Below are 22457 nucleotides of genomic sequence, written 5' to 3'. Positions count from 1 at the left end.
TTTTTTTTTTTTTTTTTTTTTTTGTACTGGGAATTGAACTCAGGTCCTTGCACTTATGAGGCAGGTGGTGGGACCACTGAGCTAAATCCCCAGCCCTGCACAGCATATTTTTAAAGAACTGGCAAAAATGGCTCAGAGAGATGATTTAATGACATGGGTTTCTTACTGAAGCCTGTGCAATACATGCTTCTAGAATTAAGTTGTGCAAAAAACAAACAAAAAAGAAAACAAAGAGAAAGAAGGAAGGAAATATGCTTACTATATTTCTTAATTCCTGAATGTAAGGAAGCAAAGAAATATAGACAATCTGAGGTGTTTTCATAGAAGAGAACTGTGGCTCTGGTTATTGGCATACAGCAATGAGTACAATCAGAGACAGAGAGAGCTGAATGGCATTGAAGAGTATTTTAAAGCTAAAGAAAACACCAGCCTGTGACTATGCAAAGTAAGTCTTGGCCTCTCAGCCTTCTTTGGGTGAGCAGCAGTCTAAGAAAGCTGCTTGACCTTCAGATAATGCCAAGGAAGATGACAGCAGAGGAATCATTTCCCAGGGAGGATCTAACGGCCCCAGAAAATAATGCTCTGGGAAGCACCTCCCAGAGCATCTTGCCCACCACAGTGTGAAGGGTCCTCATAGTGAATGCTGGTGGGGTTTTGGAGCTGCCATGGACCACTACCTACCAAATGTCATTCATCTCTGCCTTCCGACTGAGAGCAATGTAATGGGTACTTTGTGTTTTGGGTGGGCGTTAGTCACTATTTTGGGTATGCGTAGGTATTTATTTTGCATTCAGACCTATTGTCCAGATGGGCACATAGCAGCTAGGCATTCTGGGTTTTGAGTCTGATGCTATAACGGATGTAAAATTTGGGGGCTGTCTTCCTTTGATAAAGAGTGAATATGATTTGCCTGTAAGAATCATGGAGAACAGGTTTGGTGATTAGAAGGCCAAACTGTGGCAGTGAAGCCTTCACCAAGTATCCCTGGCTTTCTGCTTGCTGGGGGCATGAAGGGTTATTCAGTGCTTCACTTGAGTGGGGTCATGACTAGTTCAGACCAATGAATTGTTGAAGGGGACATTGAATTGTCAGTGCAAGACTTTCCAAGGCCTCTGCCAGAATGATCCAGAGAGGGTCTGCTCCACCGGCCCAGTCCAAAATGAGAATAAAGAAGGGCCTGCTCACCCTAGATGCACAGCTTCATAAACAATTAATCTGCTGTTTTAAACCACTGAAGTTTTGGGTCTAGTGTTAACATAGTATTTTGTGGATACATTTGCATCATTTAAAAATGCTGATTGATGCATCCCATGTAGGAAAGCATAAAACATTATTAAGAATGGAAGCTTGCAGGCTGGGGATTTAGCTCAGTGGTTTGGTGGCCGCCTTGCAAGCGCAAAGACCGGAGTTCAATCCCCAGTACCCCCCCAAAAAAGGAAATGAATGGAAGCTTGGCACCTAATCTGCTAGGTTATAGTCTTAGCTCCATCACCTAGTAGCTAGAGGACCTCAGGGTACTTAGCTTGTTTAAGCCTCATCTTTCGTACCTGTGAGACAGGATGATAACTGTTTTCATTTCCTAAAACCACCCCAAAGTATCACAAACTTGGCTAAGACAACAGGAATTTATTCTATCATAACTGAGGGCCAGGACAAATATGGAGTTGGTGGGGCTGTGCACCCTCTGGAGGCTCTGGGAGAAATTGTGCTCCTTGCCTCCTACAGTTTCTGATGGCTGTTGGTATTCCCTGTCTTGGGGCCACATCAGTCCAATCTCTGCCTTATCTTTGCATCACAGTCTCCTTTTCTGAATGTGTGATCGCCTTCTGGTCAATCTCTAAGGGCACTTATAATTGGATTTAGGACTGTGTGTATAATCCAGGACAATCTGTGAGAGCCTTGCTTTAATCATACTTATAAAGACACCCTTTCCTCCTAAGGTAATGTTTACAGGATTCAGGGATTAGGACGTGATACTTTTGCATGGCCATTCTTCAGTCTACCACAGTAGCTATACCTACCTTAGAGGTTTTTTTTTGGTATCCGGGATTGAACTCAGGACCTTGCACTTGGGAGGCAGGTGGTGGAACCATTAAGCTAAATCCCCAGCCTGAGGATTCTTTTTAAAGGATCAAATGAGATAATATACACAAAGCACAAAGCAGTTATTTATTGACATCTTTCCTAAGATGTTAAGAATTAAGGTGCCAACTTGTTTTTGAACCCACAGTGCATATAGTAGGTGCCTCCTGAAACTTAAAGAGCCTACAGCTCGTCTCAGTACTCGGGAGACCGAGGTAGGAGGGTCTCCTGAGCCCAGGAATTCAAGACTGGCCAGGACTATACAGTGAGATTTCTCATAAATAAAAACCAAGATAGATTACATAAAGGTACAAATTTCCAATGATGAATGTTATTATGCTGTGTACCTAAAATGTACCAATAAAGCTGATTATAAATTACATGAGAGAAAATTTAGTGTTATTAACCCCTAAAAACTATCAATAATCAAGGATCTTGAGTGAGATACTTGATTGAAAACTATTGTTGCTATAAAACTAATGTTGGGGGCAGCAATAAACACACAGGTGTAAAAGGCCTAATTGGGGGGGGGTTAAATTAAATTTGTTACTTCGTACTTTGGCCGCAGAGCCCTCTGATATCTGTTTTGTATTTGTAGTGAAAAGACAGAATTTCCTTTCATTTTTTCAGATATGAAAACCAGAACCTTGTGCTAAGACATAATTAACTATTCAAAAACACTGCCTTTGGGATGCTTGCCTTAAAAATGATCAAAGTATTATTCAGATTTAGTACATTACAAAAACCTCATTGTCAGAAATACTACTGCTCAGTGAAGGCACGATGAAGAAAAGGCCCTGCCTGCAATAAACTACGTCGTGGCTGAGCCTGGCGCTGTTCTTTTACCCCGCGTTAATACTGATGCAAATTGAGGAGGGTTTCCGTGCCGGCAGCCCGGGCTCTGGGAATATCCCCTCCCCCAGCCCTCCCTCGGCCGAGCCCTGCCATTAATCACCACTTGCCTGTCTCGAGATCTCCCACGGTTTGGTCACGGCTCCAAGGTCACAGGCTGTCATTAACATTGATCTGAAAAACAGAACCCAACAAAACAGCCTGAATAATCTTTTGTTGCATTTTTAAACAAACCCCGTCCCAGATACATAAATAAATAAAATGGAAATGAGGCCAACGCTGCTCGCTCACGTCTTCTTTCCCTCAACAGGGGCAGCACTGTTTACAGTCCCCGTGTTGGGCATCTCCATCATGCGGCCACTCTGCTTCGGAAGACAAAGCTCTCACACAGCCTCTGGTGGCCCTTTTGTTTTGTCAGCGGCAAATCAAGGAAGGCAAAGCATAACTTCCTCCATACCTGAGGCAAGCAAGCTCTGTTTAAATAATTTATAATGGACAATGTGATTAAAAAAAAAACTATAAGCAGGAGAATCCGTATAGAACATTATATACATGGCTGATGAATCTATTTACTGACCTATCGCTGATTGATGGGAAAGGAAGAAAACCCACATCAAAGAGGCGAGGCACACATCACCAAGGAGCGCCTTCATGTTCATGGGCTCCGCAGAGCAAAGATTTACGGGGGAGAGCCGCTCCATTTCCCTCCAGTTTACTACCTGGCTCCCAGAATGTTTTATAAGCATTATGAAGAAGAAACATACTCAGCTGCAGCTCTCATTAATTTGATCACATAAGAAAGCACAGAAATGATCTGAGTCAGATTTTTGAGGAACAAATTTAGCAAGGACTCACAGTGAACCTTGGAAACACACAGGGGATAATTCAAATTGTAGATAGCTTATAATTCAGTGCAATGGGAAGGAGGAAAGTAAGACACTCTTCGTCCCAGGTCTGCTTTCTTTGCACCAAAAGCAGCAGTATGTGATGAAAAGTAACGCAGGACTTGAGCTGGGAAGTCACATCTTGGCTGACTGCTTTTGGAAGAAAGGGGTGTGCTGTTAGAGGTCAGAGGGATTATTCCTGCTGTCAGGTGTTAACATTTTTATACCCTGCTGGATCTCACCTAGGAAACATGTCTGCTGCCCAGACGGTAGAGGGGCCTCTTCCTGAGGGGTGGGGTTTGTGTGACTTCCTCAGGAAATTTCTCCAGGGAACCAGACAGAGTCACGGATAACAATAGGTCATTCACAGCACAACCAGGCAGTACTAGCATCAGCACTCAGGATGCATCTAACTCCAAACATCCCTATGGTACGCACTGTGCAGAGACACATCAGTCTCTTCTTCATTTCTGAACTTCTTATTTTTATTTATTTATTAAAAATTTTTGTTTTTATTTTTTAGTTACTGGGGATTGAATTCAGGCCCTTGCGCTTGCCAGGCAGGTGGTGAAACCACTGAGCTAAATCCCCAGCCCGATTTTTGCACTTCTTAAACAAGTACCTCCACAGTGCCTCTCACCGTGTGCTTTCCTCTGTACGAAGTGCTTTCCCAACTGTAGCTAAATGAATCCTCATCACATCCTTCAGAAGTAGGTGATATTATTTTTATTTACAAATAAGTCAACAGAAAGATGGAGAGATTTTCCCGAGGGGAGTAAAGGATTCAGGACTCTGTTTACCCCAAAGCTATCAGACTCCAGGTCACTCCACTCCAATACCTCTCATTGTAGGCTCTATTCATGCCCGAGAGGTGAAAGCTGTGAGGAGAAAAAACCAGATTCGCAGTATCTCCTAGAGAGGAAATAATCTCTGTGAGGTTCCCTACTTCCTTATGGGAAGCTGGGTAATTACTTAGGTATTAGTGGATTGGTCATTTGAAACTTCTCAAATTCATACCATTTTAGTCAGTTGATCAACAAGTTTACTGAGTATCTGTTAGGGACTCAGGTGACAATACTTCTAACAGCTAGCATTTATTTAGCAGCTACTTCAGGGTGACAGTTTTTATTATATATGTGCTGCTGAAGCGAGGACTAGACAAAGTTTTTATATGAGGCAAGGAAGCTATTACTATCTCCATTTTACAGATCTAAAAATTATGGCTCACAGGGTTTAGGTAACTTGCCCATAGTTATACACTTAGGGAGTGCCAGAGCTAACATGGGAAGCCATAAAGTCAGAAAAATCTTCTCTCTAAAGAATACTCTACAGTGGAGCAGAAAGTCTATCCAGAGGAGGATGGAAGAGGAAGAGAGCAGGATGGGTGGAGAGTCTGAAACCTCTATCTGACTGCCCCTGGGAAGTCAATCAAGGTGGGGAGTCAGTCCGGGTTGGCGACTCAAGTGGGGCCTGGTTACACCTTTAGGAAGAAAACTAGGTGGAGGATGTGAAGATGCTTTGAAGAAGGAGAGAGTGGAGGGCAGGAGGGGAAGCAGTTGGAAGCATAAATTGTTATAAGAGCCTCAAACCAGGAAGGGCAGGGAAAATGGAAAGGCAAGGGCAAGGAAGGAAGGTTGGTTACAAAGGAACAGCCGAAGGGTGCCTGCATTTATCAGATTTGTTTTTCTTTAGATCTTGCCTCTGGATGAAGTAACATTTCTTTTCTAGAGCAAGAGGGTAGGAAGGGAGTTTGTATCGTTTAATTCTAGTCCAAATTACAGTTAGGTTGTGTCAATCCATTCAGTGCAGTGATTGAAAGATCTAGAAGAAGGAGAGCACCACTGTTTCCCTTCTGTGTTGGGTGTGGGAGCTGATGCGGTGCCTGGCTACCCTATTCTCCCAGCAGTTTATTCAACATGGCTCTCCTCTATACGCCAACATCAGTTCAGTAACAGTCTTGTGATGATTATCTTCTCAATTTTGTTCTGCAGTTTAGAAAAAACTAAAGGTATAAACTTTCATTTTAAAGATACAGTATACCCAAATTCTGTAGAAAAATTTAATGTAGGATTTGAAATTTGCCCTTACCAAATGAAAATATTGCATGTTCCAGCTTGCACCCGTTTCGCTGTTTTAAATTTTAAACTCAAATAAAAGCCATAAATGGTCACATGAAATGACAGAATAGAAAAAACTTAAGTTCTGTTTCTTCATCTTTCCCATCACGGTGCTATCATTATTTATTCTGCACGTACTGGGAAAAGCAGGGGTATGAAGTTCTGCAAAGCTGGGGGCACAAACTACACCCACCTGAGTTAGGAAGCTTTCAAACAGGAAGTTACCCCTTGAGAGGGTGTCAGAGTCCACCTTGTGGGGCCAACTGTGTACCTGGCCATTCTTAGCTTCAGTTTACATTGCTGTATGTGTTCAATGAAAGGAAAGTAATAAACGTGTGCTAACCTGAAGCTTTCATGACAATTAATTTGATCCCCAACAGTAACCTCAGCAATGATGTAGAATTTATATCAACAAAAGATTTTCCCCAAGGAGAAGCAGTTCATCACTGACTTTGTTTAGAATTGCTGGCATATGGTGATGATAAAAAGCAAGCTGACTTATTACTGTTTTTACATTCTGTACAGAAAGTGCTCCTGTGAGCCCCACCCTTGGAGCACCATGGTTTGAATCTAACCATGCAATAGTGGAGGCTGGGAGGGCAGATCTAGAGGCAGAGGAGAGTGCTGGGTGCGTCTCTATTTTTGTATCCTATGTTTCCAAATAAGAGAGTTCTTCCTGCTAGGGTTTCCTGCCAAAAATCTTAAAAACCTCTGCAGGGAAACAACCAGGTGGAAACACTGAGCGGAACGAGCACTGGCATTTTAGGAGTGGCGCTCAGAAGAGAGACTAGGCCCAAGAAACAAGCTGAAAGTTGTTTGAGAAGATGATAGCTCAAGTTGTGAAGGTGCTGAGGAACAAGAAAGAAAAAAGAAGTGAACACTGGTACTTAGGGGACCGCTGCCTACGGAGGGGAGGGAGAAGGACTAGCGAAGGGCAAAGAGGGGAAGGAGGATTGTGAAAGAAAGTGAGAATTCCAGGAGAGCATGGCTTTGCAGACTGTGAGGCTGAAGAGACAGCTAAGGAAGGCCAGGCCAGTGCAGCTGGGGACTACCGAGTGATCAAAAGGCTGAAGAGAACAGAGACTGCAGGATTTGATGCTGGGAGGTGATCGGTGACTTTCCAAAGCGGAAATCATGCTTCATAGCCTTAATTCCTCAGTAGAAGAATGAATACATACTCCGCGGTCACTCCATATTTTGAATTACTATGCAATGAAAAAGATGAGGTATGGACATGAGAAAAATTACTAGGCATGCAGTTAAGTAGAAAAGCAAGTAGAGATTGGCATTGAAATATATAATCTATGTTTTTTTTTCAGCTTTAATCGAGTTTATTGGTACATTTTAGGGATACAGTACACTTACATTCATTGTTGGGATCTTGTACCTCCACATGACAGGTCTTGGTTCTCATTTTTCCCCTTGTCCCTGCCCTCCCTTCACCCCCTCCTCCCCTCCCCATCTACAACCACTTTATTTCCATCTTTTCATCCTCTCACATTATTTTCTTTTCCCTTTTTACCCTTCCCCTACCCGTCCCATCTTCCCTACACCCTTAGCTCCTTTCTTCCCATTTCTCAGTGTCAGTAATCTTATGAAATATATAATCTATGTTAAAATGAACAAAACTATTTTTATGCTAAAGAGTATTTTTCCTAAGGGAACACAGACATGTACATACGTTGGCAATCATCTAGAAAGACACAACAGACTCGTGACAAAAAGATAGCTGTTAACACGCGTAAGAAGGGGTAAAGCGCAAAGAAGGCTGGGTGTTAATCTGTAACGATCTACTTTATTACAGTATTGCTCACAGAATCAAAAGTTACATTAAAAATTCCCTGGCAAGAACGTGGGAGTGCAAGTGAAGCGAAGAGGGAGGGAAGGAGAAAGCCAAGACGGCCTCGGGAAGGGAAGCTTTCGGAGGTGATGTTGTGATTGAGGAGGTAGAAGCATGTTTTCGAGGCTAGAAACATCATGAGGGACAAAACTGGATTTCGAAAATGCAAGTAAAGTCAGCAATTGATTCAGTGGGATCAGGGCGGAGGACGAGGTAGACGGAGGCTGTGGAATGAGGACACGGTAGAGGTGCTAGTCTTGAAGAGAGGAAGGTTTCTCTCTCCTTCCCTCTACCCCCAGGGATGAAGAAAAAGGTCTGTAAAGGTAACATGAAGAAATATTAAAGTAGAGAGAGGCGAAGCAGAGGGCCCTTGGGTGGGAGGGCCTCGGGAGACTAGGACTGATGGGAGCAGCACAGGGAAGGGGAGCAAAGCCCTGTGTTTCCACTGGTGCAGATGTTTTACATAGCAGATATGGGGGTTGTGATAGGGATCTGGCTTGGAGAGACTCCAGCGGGTGCCTGCTTGTGCACTAACCCCGGTCTCACAAGCTTTCCCAGTACCCCAGCAGAGTGACAGCAAAAAAAACAAGTCAGCAGGTCTGGGCCTGTGAGCTGCAAAGACGGGGTGTGAGGTAAAGAGAAACGGTACCTGACCTTCTCGAGGGCTGCAGAATGTGCCACGCAACAGCTGTGGTTTGCTGCTGACCTTTTTAAACAAGTCCCATGCATGCAAAGTTTAGAACAGACTCATTACTTTCAGCACCAAAATGATTCCAGTTGGTTTTCTATCCACAAAGTCTATTGTCTCTAAAGAAAAGCAAAATTAACTCTCTCCTTTTCTTTGTGCTTGGCTAACAATGGTATCTAGGGTTAAAAAATCCCTTTCCTCCCAGTTGGTACTCTTCCCCACCCCCAAGAAAAAGAAGAAATCATGGATGCTTGGAACTGAGTTAATTCGGACCTCATTCTTCTTATTTTGAAGAAAGATTTATTGAGAGAAGATAAAAATATAATAAATTATAAGACAAAAATACATTTTTAATCTTGTCTCTAGTTATTCAACTAATCTCGGGATGTTGTAAGTGTAGGCTAAGATTTGTCATTTTAAAAATCACTGTTATGTTCTTAGGACTGTCAGAAAAATGTGGCTGAATGTTCAAATAACAAAAATACACACACACACACACACACACACACACACACACACACAAACAAGAGCTTCTTCTTACCGAAATATATCACGATGGTTTTTGACGTTCCAATCATATTCTCCTTTACTGACAAGTTCAAAGAATTCAGTTCTCCTCCTGCAGAAAAATCAAATGAAGAAAGAAGAGGAAAAAAATCCTGGAAATGAAATTTCTCACTCTGTGAGGTGACATAAACACATTTATTGGGGAAAATATAAGACTACCTGCACCAAGTAACTTAATTTTGAAATCATAAGGTGAAAGCACAATCAAAATAAATCACTTTTTAAAAAATGTCGAGGCTTCAAGAAAAAGCCACAGTCATTTCTGAATGTACTTACAGAAGAAAAGATTATAGAGCCATAAAACAGAAAACAACGTGGTCCTGCATTTAGGATCATGTTCTGAGAAGCCCTGTGACACTCACTGAAAGTCAGAGGAGGGAGGCAAGGACAAATAAACAGCAGAAACAGTTTCAGAATGTTCTTTTATCATTCAGCATAGAATTAAGCTGAATGATGATCCAAGATAAGATATAAACTCCCTGGTAGTAAATTCAAGGTGAACGTTCATTCTCTAAAATAAGTATTTCACCACTTCAGAGCTTAAACACAAAGGCTATGGGAGCTAGAAAGTAACTGTTTAAACAGTGCTGTAGTCACCTACTTGCTGTAGAACTCTGAGGTGTTACTTAACCCTTCTGAGCCTTAGTTTCCTAATATCTCCCATGGGAATTATATTTGCTAACTCAAAGAGTCTCTGCGAAGATTAAATGAGATGACATATGCAAAGCATTTATCACAGTGCCAGAATATTTGAAGTGATACATGGGCATCCTTATGAATATACTCTTGGAGATGTACAGATGTGGAAAAGATAAAGAAGGAACATCTTAAAGTTGTGAAAGTAGGGTGACTTATTCCTATTTTCAAAACCAAGCTTAATCTAGTTATGTCTTTTTTTTTTTTTATAGTGATGAAGAAAAAAGAGGGAATCACCATTTTAAGAATCAGTTCCCAAGTTTTTACGCTCTTGTTACTACCAAGGATTTAAAGGGTCTTAACCCACTATTTCCCAAAGTGCATGCCACACACAAGATTGAAGAGCTGCTCCATGGAAAGGTATTACCTGGCCACATAGGCTTGAGAAATGTTGCCTGCAATACACTACTCTTGGAGACACCCACTCTAGCCTAGAAATACAGAGGTAGAAAAGTCTGTTGAACCTTACTTAACTGCAGAATTGCATATAGTGCTGGTGTTTTACTGAGTGCACTTTGGAAAACACGACCATGACAAATGTAGGGTGGAAATCAGAGTGTGATATTAGGAAAGATGGTAGAGTGGAAAAGAGCCCAGGTTTCTGCTCACCTTGATCTGGGCTTAGTGCTGACGATCACATTATCTGTCAGCTTCTGGGCAAGTGACTCTGTAGTGGTGAACCTCAGTGTCCAGTTTGTAGTAAGAATTTGAGACATGTGTGTTAAGTGTTTGGCACCGAGCATTGTGTTTAATACAAAAATAATATTAATAGTATTGCTACTCATAATACATAATGAATTAAAGAGTATCTAAGGAGATTGAGGTTCTCTCCTTTCGCTGAATAGAAATTAGTCTTCTAAATTATTGTGGAGCGGAAAGGTGAGTTTGACAAATATTTATTGAACATATACGTACTGTGTGCCGAGACCACTCTAGGTTTTATAGGCATAAGACATGGGTACTGCTCTTGAATGTCCTAGAGGTTAGCGGGGGCAAACAATAAATAAGTAGGTAGTTCCCCCTTCCAATGCCATACTAATGATACCACTACAGATGCTGGGACTAGAGTGAGATAAGGGAGGATCTCACCACGGGCACAAAATTTAAATGCATGCCAAGATAAGTAATATTAGTAAAAAATGTAAAAAACCCCACCAACATGGTGAACAAAAATTTTAAATACAGACAATATCTGACCCCACATTTGTACAAATGCTCTCACTTGCTTCACTCTAGTTTCGCTTCTGGTGAACCCAACATCTCTTGGGTCCTTCTTGTGTTTCTGGCTATTACTCAGTCTTGTTGGCCTTCAATTTTCTTATTCAAAAAAGAATACAACCTTGATGGTTTGGTACAAAAGTTAAATAAAACATAAAACACTTATTGGAGCGCTTGGAAAATTAGGTGCTCAGGAAGGATACTTACGTTTACCTGGTCCCAAGCCTCACAGCTGGTGAGTGGCAGAGCTGGGGTACAAGAGCCCCCTGATGGAATGACAACCGCTCCGAGCAGCTAAGATCTGCCAGGTGTTCTGGGAGGGCAGAGGGGGTTACTTAACTTGGAGGCTCATGGAAAGCTTTCTGAAAGAGCCTGTCAGATATCATCCTTGCCACCCTTGGAGTTATTCCAAGTAATCATCAGAATGTAAGCTCTCTAAGGACAGAGGCTGGCCTGTCTTTGTTCATTCCTAAATCCCCAGTGCCGCAATAGTGTCTGACATGTAGTAGAAACTCAATAAATACTTGATAAATTGATGAAAGAATGCAAATGATTTGTTCTAGGGGCTTCACAGTTGCCATTCGGAGAAATTAAGTTACAAAAACAACACACTAGCTATTCAAGGAAAGCCCTGTCAGATTCTTGCTGACTAGATTCTAACTGGAACCGAGTTATATGAAATAAGAACACAACTGGCTTCCGCTAACTATTGTTATATCTATGAATGTTCAGTGTACAGAGCATAACATCTTCGATGCAAAGTGGAGGCATATTCCCTAAGCGCTAATTAATCACTGCAGAAAACAAATCCCTTCTTTTAAAAGGCAAATCATCGACTCGACAACTGAACAGCATCATAGGGATAAAATCCCAAATGATGGAAACTTCAATAGCTAGAATTTCTGGTATAAACCTCCTAAATAAATGGAAGCCAAAGTCAATCATAGGTTCCTCATGACATTAACGATACTAAGCTCCATCATATCAGGAAGAAAGGGAATAGCCACTACCCCAAGGGAATGGTAGACAGAAGAGAGATGAGAGGAATCTTTTCTTAAGACATAAAAAAGTGGCATATTGATTTGATTTTCCCTCCACTGACAAAAGTGTGGCCAGTTTTCAATAAATTTTCTTTGCTGTACCATCCCAAGGTTTGGCTATGACTTCAGAAGGTAAAGGAACACTCTTGCCTACCATAATATTATCAAGTTAAACACAAGCAGTCTTAAACACAAGTTGATGAAACAATATCCCCCATCTATTCGGAAATATATGTGGTCACATGAATAGCTGAATAGATGTTTTAAAGTTTAAACTGAGGTACATTACAATTATTTTAAAACTTCCTGAAAAAAGACCTTCTTGATCAGGAGATGGGATGAATCAGTTTCATAAGGCTGCAGAAAGATTTAGAAGTGGTGATGTATAAATCTCACGTAACAAAAATTTTATGCATATTTAATATATTTTATTTTTATTTATTTATCGATTTCTGGGTGTGTGTGTGAGACAGGGTCTTGTTATGCAGTTCAGGCTGGCCTTGAACTCACTATGTAGTCCAGGCTGATCTCAAACTCACAGCGATTCTCCTGCCTCAGCCTCCTGAGTGCTGGGATTACAGACATATGCCATCACACCTGGCAATATTTTAAAAGGTATAAAAATTACACAGTAGAAACAGAGCTTTCAACTATGACCCAGCTTACAGTAAAGCTGTACCAGTGCTGTCAGGCCTGGGCATCTCTGCACAGTTACTGTCCCTCCCGCCCACCATAACATGACCTTCTCCTAAGCTTCACATAGCCTTATAATATTACTGTGCTATGGAAGCTGTACATAGTATGGCTCTGCATGTCTTAAAATATTAGATAATAACATCATAGGGTACATATGCTTTGGTGACTTGCTGTTTCCATTGGATATTTGTGAGAGTCATCCATGTTACTATTTATAATTCATGCCATTACTTCTCACCGATGTATAGTACTGCGTGTATTTTAATACTGCTGTTTATTTATTTATTTATTTGGTACTGGGGATTGAACTGGGAACCTTGCATTTGCAAGGCAGGCAGTAGAACCACTGAGCTAAATCCCCGGTCCCTGCTGTTTATTTCATAATTTCCTGATGATGAAAATTTAGGTTCTTTCCAATTTTTTTGATATTACATATAATGCTACAATGAACAACCTTGCACATGGGTCTCCTTGTGAATTTGTGAGTTCTGTGTGTGTACATATGTGTGTGTCTGCATATGAAAGTATTTGCATAAATATGTGTGAATACACGTATATATGTATATATAAAATTGCTGGGTCATAGAATGACTTCAGTGTTTGAGTTTATTATAGTTAGACTGTGAGGGCTGTATGGAAGTTTTGAGAGAAATCTGCTATACTCTCATTTTAAAGCTAAGGACACTCAAGGTAAAGTGATTATGGGCAGATCTGTGTGGGTACCAATGCCCCAGCCTCCCACTTCTAGCTTCTGAGATAATCTTGGTAAACTATGTGTAGTACAAGCCATTGGGGCCAGTAAGCCTTTGGTGTTGTGAGTTTATGCTCACTTTTCGCTGCCAGCCCTCATGAGATGTGACAGCCTCAGAGGCTGCTCCAATCAAAGCCAACTCCAGACAGAGGTTCATCATTAACAAGAGGATCCTCCAAAGAATAGCTGCAAGAGGCCGGAGCTGGGTTGGTGGCTCATAGCCGCGGGTGGCGTGTTTCTGACTGTCTCCTTCATGACAGTCATTACACAGCAGTGATGGGAAATTCACTGTGCTTTGCAAATAAGTTTGCCCATATAACTGCTTCTTTTAGCATCTATATGTGTATGTGTGTGGATGATACAGTCACGAGCACAAGCATCTATAAAACTGTTAGAAATAGGGCATTTTTTAGGAACATGGGATGGTTAAAATGAACATCTGAAAAATCCACAAAATTATATAATGCCCCCTGGATCCAGACTCCTTTGTCAAGAGGAGCTATCTTAACTTCTCACGTAGATCCTTGGGAACCTAGGTTTTCAAGGACAATAGCAAGTACCTCAGCTAGTGAAAAGCAACTTAGTGGAAAATCTCATTTATAATCAGATATGTTTTTATTAGGCTTTTATCCTGCTCTGCTGACATATGTTCCACTCAGAAAAATAGCAGTCTTTAAAAAAGCATCATTTGAACAGAACTGCTAAAATTATCCTCAAAAATAATTTAAAAGATTGCTTACCAGTCTGCCATCACTATATTGAGAATCTTTCTGGTTCGAAATTTATCTGTAAGGTATCTTTTATTTATAAAATGAGAAATCACCATTCCTGTGAGCATTTTAATTAGAAACTTTTTGTAATTATATATATATATATATATATATATATATATGCATGTATGTATACATATCATTATCTATCTATTCATCTAACTGCTTTGCATCCTAAAAGTGCATGAATGTTGGGAAGGTTTACTGCTAAGTGGAAAATCACACTGTGACTCCCCTGAAATTTCTGCTCCAGGCTGGCCGGGGAGGAGTTGTGGGGAGTGCACGGGCAGGGAAGGCGGGTGGGGGTGGCGGAAGGAGGAGCTCCGATCTCTCAGTGTTCTTACAGCTTTTTCCACAGGAGGATTATACACTTGCCATTAAGGACCGAATGCAGACCCTGGAAAGATTTCTGGACTTTTTTACTTAAAAGGAGAATAGAAAGTAAACATGAGGAATAGAAAATTAATATGCAGCTTGTTAACTTCAGTGATTATGACTAAAGAAAAACTATATTTCATAATATGTATTTAATTTTTAAGTGAATTTTTCCTTGTTTTACTCTAGTACTGATAAGGGCCAGCTGAGATACTGAATAAAGTGTTCTGTTTGATGTTGAGCTGGTGTTGGTAGCATGAATATAATTGGCAAAATGCAGGAAATGGGAAGACTAGAATTATTCTAAATGTTGTAAATGGTAGAAGAATAAGTAACACAAGACTCCAACCATCAGTTCAGTCAAATCATAATCACCAGGCCAAGCAGCTGTTTAAGCCATTGCTCAATGGAACATTCTGTAGCTCCTGCCTGTGGTCTCCTGCCTGTGGCACTCTCTGTGGTGCACTATTACGGTTTCCTCTCTTTCTCATGGGTGCCTGGGGCCCTGAAGGTAAGAATTATCTCGCCTGCCTGTGTCTGCCCAGCAACTAGCACAGTGCCTGGCATAAAGCAGGCATCAAAAAGTTGGATAAAGCTAGCCATGCTGCATGTCTGTATCCCCAGAATTCTGGTGGGCTGAAGCAGGAGGGTTGCAAATCTGAGCATAGCCTGGGAAACTTAGTGACTTGGTGAGACCCTGTCTCAACATAAAAAGATTTTTAAACAGCCTGGGGATGCAGCTCAGTGAGAAAACCTTGGGTTCACTCTCCAGTCTTACTACAAAAATGGATGAATTTCTCTTTCCACTCAGTTATGATATCATGTTGATGGGGGTATGGGGTAAGTATTCATTGAAATGCTTTGAAGTGTGTCTATGCACTACCAAAATATTTCTCACATCAACCTACCATGTATCTTGTCATTTAATGTTAGAATAGTTTCAGTGGATTAACTCATCAGGCTCTGTTAAAACACAAGAATGTTTGGGAGAGAGTAATGTGCTAAGCTCTATTGGTATTAACACCTCACCATGCATCAATTGCTACTGAGTTCAGGCAACTGTGGAAGTTGAAAATGTAGAACACTGCAGGTTCTTAATCAACATTTGTTGAATGAAGAATGAATGAACATATTTGTCTGAAGAGCAGTAGAAACATATGTTGCATTCCTTCTATATTTTTATTTAATTTTAAAAAAATATTTATTTATTTGGTACCTGGGATCAAACTCAGATCCTTGTGCTTGTGAGGAAAGTGGCGGCACCACTGAGCTAAATCCCTGGCCCTACTTCTATATTTTTAAATAAATTGTCTTACTATTAATCTAAACAGTTCAAAATAGTTCAGCAAATTTTGCTGTCATCATCAAATGCTTCTGAGAAATGCTGCTTACTACCTCTTGGAAACACAAGGTCAAAAAGCAATTAGATTGGGCATTTCCCATAACTGCTGATGAATGTTTGAAGAGCACAAAGGAAAGTGACAAATTCTCAACTTGAAGATTAGTTCGATTAGGTTGGAAAACCAGTCTGAAAAGCACTGAGCACCTGGGTGGACTTATAAATTCTAAATTGTTGGATAATTCTCTGCTTAGAGAGTGGACTGAGGCATGAGACCTGATCAGAGTTGACTTGAAGACTTTGAGCCAACTCCTCACCCTCTGTAAGCCCAGGTATCTATCTCTAAGGTGAGGATAATAATACTGACATTATTATTATTATTATTATTATTATTATTATTATTATTATTATATTTATTTATTTTTGTTTTTGGGATCGAATGCTGTTCCTTGTGTATGCAAGGCAGGCAGTGGCACCACTGAGCTAAACTCCCAGCCCAAAACAGTATTATTTTGAGAACTGATTACGTCAGACAGCACGTCAAGTTTTGGAGTTTCAAAAGCAAGCTAATTACCAGGATGTCAGTCTGCATGCCTGGAGCCTCCATCCTAGCAACATACAGGAAGACATGCAATGCTTAGACAGCGCTGGGCATAGAGCAGGTCTGATAGGCAGCAGATGCAGTGTTAGAGTCACAACATGTGTTCGTAAGGGTGCTAAGTACGTGTTGCTACCCAATAGCAACAGCGTCCATAACTGTAAGAAAGAAAACCAAGTGCCAAATCCTGATGCACCAGTCTAGCTCAACTGCAAACAAAGAGCCTCTGACAGTGGCCTTAGCCTCACAGGTCCTGAGCAGCTGTGACTTTGACACCCCCACACTCCCCTTTATTCCATTTTCCCTTTAGTACCATTAAACAGTTAGATAACTGCAGAGAGAATGGCAGAATAGTCTAAAACATCCCACGTACAACTACTGGCTTAACCTTAGATTTACTATTTAACATTGTGAGCAATTTACCGATTTTCTCCAAACCTTAGTTTCCGCATGCATTCTATGTGTTAACAACATTACCTTGCCTCACAGAACTGCTTTCAGTATTAATGGGATAATGTGTATGTGAAGTTCCTAAGTAAGCACTCAGGAAATATCAGGTGCTGCTTTCATTGCTAATTGTGGAAGTTGCACAGGTCATCTTTGTTGACTTACATGCAGGCAAATGGTATAGGGCATTTGTGGCATCTCTTTGAAGTTTTAACACTCATGATTTTAGACCTCTCTCTCTCTCTTTCTCTCTCTCTGCCCACCCCAACTGTCATCTTTTATGGTGCATATTTTATTAAGTTTTCTGGCTGAATGATTTCCTTTTTATAAGGTACTTTAAATTATCAAAGCTCTTTCATATAGGTAATCTCCTTTGACTGCCACAAGGACCCGAGCAGATTGGCAAGGGTGAAAAGCTTATCCTCATACTGCTGACAAGGAAACCAAGGCAAAGAGAGAGTGAGTGGCTCTGTCAAAGTCACATGGCTGGTTACTGATAGGGTATATCTAATTCCTGCTTGAGCTGTTGAAATTACTATTTAATTATCAAAGCCTTATTCACTGCAGGACTCAGAAATAGGCACAGGAAATCAATTTCAGAAAATCACTCAGCAGTGACTGAGTTTTCAGTGAGTTGGAAAATCAGACTGAATAATTAATCCCCAGACTTTGGTTGTGAAACCTAGACATTCACATCAAGAGTTTTGTTTGATTTTGTTTTTCAGACTTGTGAATTCTGCTTTTGTATGCCATTTGTGGACCAGCATCCTGATGACACTCAAAAGCCATTAAGATATTAAAGTTGTAGGTTTTCTGTGATCATACTTAAAGCATTTCCACCTTTCCATGTACCTTACATTTTTCCCTTTTAGAGGATGTCGTGGCTTCCTGCCCCTTAGAATGAGCCATGCACCATCTAAAAGGCACGGGCCCATGCCCTGCCCATATTGGCTGTTTTGAGAATGACCTTTTTCCTCTGAGGGGAGCGTCCTTTTAGTTTTTCTTTTAGGGTGTGTGTGTGTGTGTGTGTGTGTGTACAGATAACAATTTTTAATTTTTTAAATGATCATTTTTACTATACATGTTTGCAGTACATAATGTTTACATTCCTGATATGGAGCTGGTAGACGCACATAAAACTTCCTAATTCCTTCTTTTAATCCCCTTTCTTTCCTCTCCCTCCTCCCTCTCTGCATCTTTTGATCTTCTTCCCATTTGAGAGAGATTGATTGCCCTACTTCCTAATATCTATCATTTATTTTGTTCCTTGAGACCATAATGTTAAGTGAAACAAATGAGACACAAGCTTAAATATCATATGGCTTCTCTCATGACAAACTCAACTTATAAACAAAGGGCGTCCTTTTAGTTTCAACTCTGTCATGACTTTTGATTTGAGTAGTCAGGGTCGTAGAAGCTACTTCACGTCCTCACACCCCTGTCTTCTTCCAGCTGTGGCCACTGCAACTAAAACCACAGCACCTGCCACAGGTGCTTCGGGTGCCTCATATTTTCGGCCCTGGCCTGCTCTGACTCTATGTGGAGGTCTGAGGATGGCTCTGACTCCCTAGTCTTTGGTCACATGCAGCCTGAAGTCCATGGGAGTCAACACCCCAGAAAGCAAAGTTCACCTGATGAGGATGGGGCTGGGAAACAATTTTTTGTTGTTATTTTCTTTGGTACCAGGGATCAAACTCAGGTCCTTGAGCTTTCAAGGCAGGTGGTGGAACCACCGAGCTAAATCCCCAGCTCTGGGAAACAATTTTTTGATGCAGCACATGAGACTTCTCAGATGGTCCTTCAAAGCCAGCTGGCCAAAGCAGTGGTCAACAGGGAAATGCGTCCTTATAATGTCTTTGCTGCTTCCCCATTTTACTCCAGCAACTCTCCCTTTTATTCTCTAAACTAAATAAACTATAGGCAAGCCCTTATGTCCAACTGTGCTTGGGAGCAGGGCATGGAAACCTAGGCTGGTTTTTATTTTTAATGCATTAAAGCACACCTAGGAGGGTCAATATTGGCATACAATATATCTCTAATTCAAATAACATGTATTTCTTGATTCTGTTTAATAGGGAATATAGTGATTATGGGGAAAACCCTAAAAGAGGAGGTATGGGTTTCATCCTTGCCAATAATTAGTTATATAGCCCAATCTGCACTATTTAACCATCTGGGCCTCAGTGCCTGATCTGCAAAATAAAGGAGATGACTTGGATGACATCATTTCTAAGACCTCTTCCAATACCACAATTATGTGTTTGTTACATAAAAGCATCTGGGTGACAGTGCTTAGTAGCTACTTTTCCCTTTATGAATCCGGGGATTTGGGTAAAAGGATGACAATACCTTAGCATAGCTTTGGACAAGGAGTGAATCAGTCCCTCAAAGCTCTAGATTAGAGAATGAACAGTTATTGAGAACCTTAAAGAACAATAACAATGACAAAAAGAGAGCAGGCCAGCTTCTGTGGGAGTCAGCAAACATTAGCTGGGGCTGCAGCATTAAGATAAGAACAGAGTAATGAGAAGGGGACTTGCAACTAACTTCCTCGACTGCATCCCAGCAGTCACTCAGTGATTATTCACATCCCAGCAGGGCTTGATAAATGGACTCCAAGTGCTGAGACCTGTTTTTTCCTCTTTAAAAGTTACTCAGAACTTAGTGACTTAGTGAGACCCTGTCTCAAAATAAAAACTAAAATAAAATAAAATGCAAAGGCTCTGGATTCAATCCTCAGTAACACACACACACACACACACACACACATACACAGTGCGCACACAAAAATTACTTGGAAATTGGCTTGGGAACACATTTCTACTTTGGGAGAAGTAACCTAAAATCCTGCAAATATCAAAAGCAAGAAATAAAAATAAAAATATTAAAAGGATATAGCCTTTCCGTAAGTTCCAAATCAAGGACTATCAATCCAGAGAAAGATGGAAGGTCACGATAGTTAAGCCAACGTGAGGGCCACAAAATGTGAGAAATACATGGGCTCTAAAGCAAATGAGGTTGTGGGTGTCACGACTTACTGGACACATAAGATAGAATTTCCATTTTATACATGAAGTGGCTCAGCTAGGTAGCAGCACAGCTGGGATTTTTATTTTTCAAGCATACATCTGATATTAAAATTTATATTTACCCAAGAAATATAAATAAGTATATATATAATTAGAATTACTAAAAGACATATAATGAAATTATAAACAGCATCTTTTCCACCTTGCTGACTTTTATCCATTGATTATATTTTCCAATGCTTTTATTTTGGCAAGAATGTTTTTAATTTTCAAGAGCTCTTTCTTCTTCATGGCTGCTTCTATTATTTTTTAAAGCATCCTGTTCTTTTTTTTTAATAGAAGCAATATCTTAGTTTTGCAAGGATAGTAGCAGCAGTTTTTTGGCCCCTGTTTGTCTTATTGGAGGTTAATAAAATCTGCAATATTTGGTTGCCTGTTTATATGCAATAGTAAGGAGTTAAAAAATTAAAAGGTTAACTAGGAGGGGTGTGTGTGTATGTGTGTGTGTGTGTGTGTGTGTGTATACGCATGAACATGCTGAGGAGGTAGATTCTTACATAAACCTAAAATCCAGGAAGCTCAGTTAAACTTGAATTTCAGATGAAACATTTTTAAGGCACATATGTTTCAAATATTTCATGGGGTGTGGGGAGGCATGTGCATGTGTGTATGTACACTAAAACAAGCATTTAGTGTTTATCACAAATTTAAAATTTAAAAAAAGAAAAGAAATTTAAAATTTGCCTGGGCTTTCTGTGTTTCTCTTTGCTAATCTGACAGCCCCAGGGATGTGCCTTAGAGATCCCTGCACTCTGCACTATGGGTGTTTGACACAGAGACTGGGTCCATCACACTGAACCCCCCACCACGCTGAATGCCCTGCTGAGCGCTACACCTTATTTCCACCCTGTATTTCTCCTTAGTCCAGAGCCCTTCTTTCTGTTTCTCCATAGAATGAACCTCTGGTCTTTAGGGGTAAAGGAAAGGGGGCTGACCTGACCATGTTGGTGGAGGACTTCATGAGCTCAGAGGGCTCAGTAAACTCATTCATTAGCAAGCTCCTTGTCTTGGGCTTTCAGCGTCACACACACCTTTCAGAATACATTTTGTTTTTGGTCTCTATTCTCCAAGCCAGGCAGCGCGGAACAAACTGGCTTGCTCTGCTCAGCGCTGTCTGCTGTGGGTCATGCCTTCTATTTCTACTCTGCTAGGTCACCATCAGTCTGCCTTTCACTTCCAAAAATGTACTGACAGCTCTTGTCACTTGTGTGCCCTCTCCTTTTCTCTTTGAAGATTTATAGATTTATGTGTTTTTTTTTTTTTACATTTATTATTACTTCTAGGAGTTTTAGGAGGGAGAAGATACAGACACTTGGGCTCAATACGCCAGGTTTAACTTGAATGCCAGAGTGAGGCTGAAAGCCTAACTCCTCCCACCATATCTTGTAATAACCCCTTCATGGACTCTAACAGTGAAGCCTGCGGAATGGTATAGGGGGCCAGGTACAGCCCCACACCTGCCTTCTTTCTTCTTTAGTAGTAGAATTTCTGTTTTTATCTGGACACATGGCTACACAAGAGTAAGAGTTTCTCAACATTCCCTCAAGGTAGGTATGGCCAAGTGACTAAATTCTGACTAGTGGAATGTAAGTGGAAGTGTTAGGTGGCAACTTCCAGAAAACTCTCATAGGTGATAGCTTGCGTCACCTTTTTTTTTTTTCCTTTGTCCTTTCCTTCTTCCTTCTTGCTGGATTGTGGGCATTATAGTTGAGTAACTATCTTGGGCTAAGCAGTGGAAAACATGTATTGAAGGCAGCATCAAAAAAGGTAGAAGGGGCCTGGGTCCCTGACGACTTCATATAACTACTGTACCAGTTTCAGATTGCTAAGCTGAAGATGTCTTTTATGTAACAGAGAAGTGAGTCACTGTTGCTCGGAGTTTTCGGTCTCTTGTAATAGAGCCTAATTCTAACTGATGCAATGCTAAAGCCCCGTAATATTTCAAAGGCATTGACGTGAGATATCCTAGAAAAAGTGACAGAAGAAGTAAAACCTAAAGGATGGTTCGCTCAACTAGTTGTGGAAGTGGAGGGACAGGGCCCAACATAGGAACAATGGTATGACTGGGGCACGCGGGACACTACATACATGCTTCAAAGGGTGGTGTGTAAACCAGTCTCACTGAAGCAAACAAATCCCGTGAAGGAGAAGTGGAAGATAGAAATGAAAAAAGCTGGGCCAGATTATGGAGGGACACGAAAATCAAGCAGAAGTTACAGCTTTCTTAGAAATCAGTGGAGATTTCTAATCACTGAAGGTTCTAGAGACGGAAACTGGAGATACAGACTAGAATGTGTGTGGGGTTAAAGTGAAGAATTTCAATCTTCTACATAGAGTAATAACCCATGTCAAGAGAATACAGAAGTGAGGCTAGAGAGAGAATCTGAGTAGAGAGAGAAGAACCTGGG

General features: G+C 40.9%; 1 protein-coding gene across 5 annotated transcripts in view; it reads right to left on the bottom strand.

Annotated features, from left to right (window-relative positions):
* Positions 1–22457, bottom strand: part of LOC104850230 (dual 3',5'-cyclic-AMP and -GMP phosphodiesterase 11A) — a 355951-nt gene that overhangs the window by 45798 nt on the left and 287696 nt on the right. For all 5 annotated transcript variants that reach the window (XM_010607069.3, XM_010607064.3, XM_010607068.3 and 2 more), the window contains 2 exons: positions 9005–9082; positions 3045–3108 (listed from right to left, as the gene is read on the bottom strand). In XM_010607069.3, the coding sequence (XP_010605371.1) occupies positions 3045–3108; positions 9005–9082 (142 nt within the window). The remainder of the gene's footprint in view (positions 1–3044; positions 3109–9004; positions 9083–22457) is intronic.

The sequence above is a fragment of the Fukomys damarensis genome, unplaced genomic scaffold, assembly GCF_012274545.1.
Source record: "Fukomys damarensis isolate Sample0158 unplaced genomic scaffold, DMR_v1.0_HiC HiC_scaffold_26, whole genome shotgun sequence".
In the NCBI taxonomy this organism is placed as follows: domain Eukaryota; kingdom Metazoa; phylum Chordata; class Mammalia; order Rodentia; family Bathyergidae; genus Fukomys; species Fukomys damarensis.
Note: the sequence above shows the minus strand (reverse complement) of the source record. Positions and strands in the feature narration are given on the sequence as shown.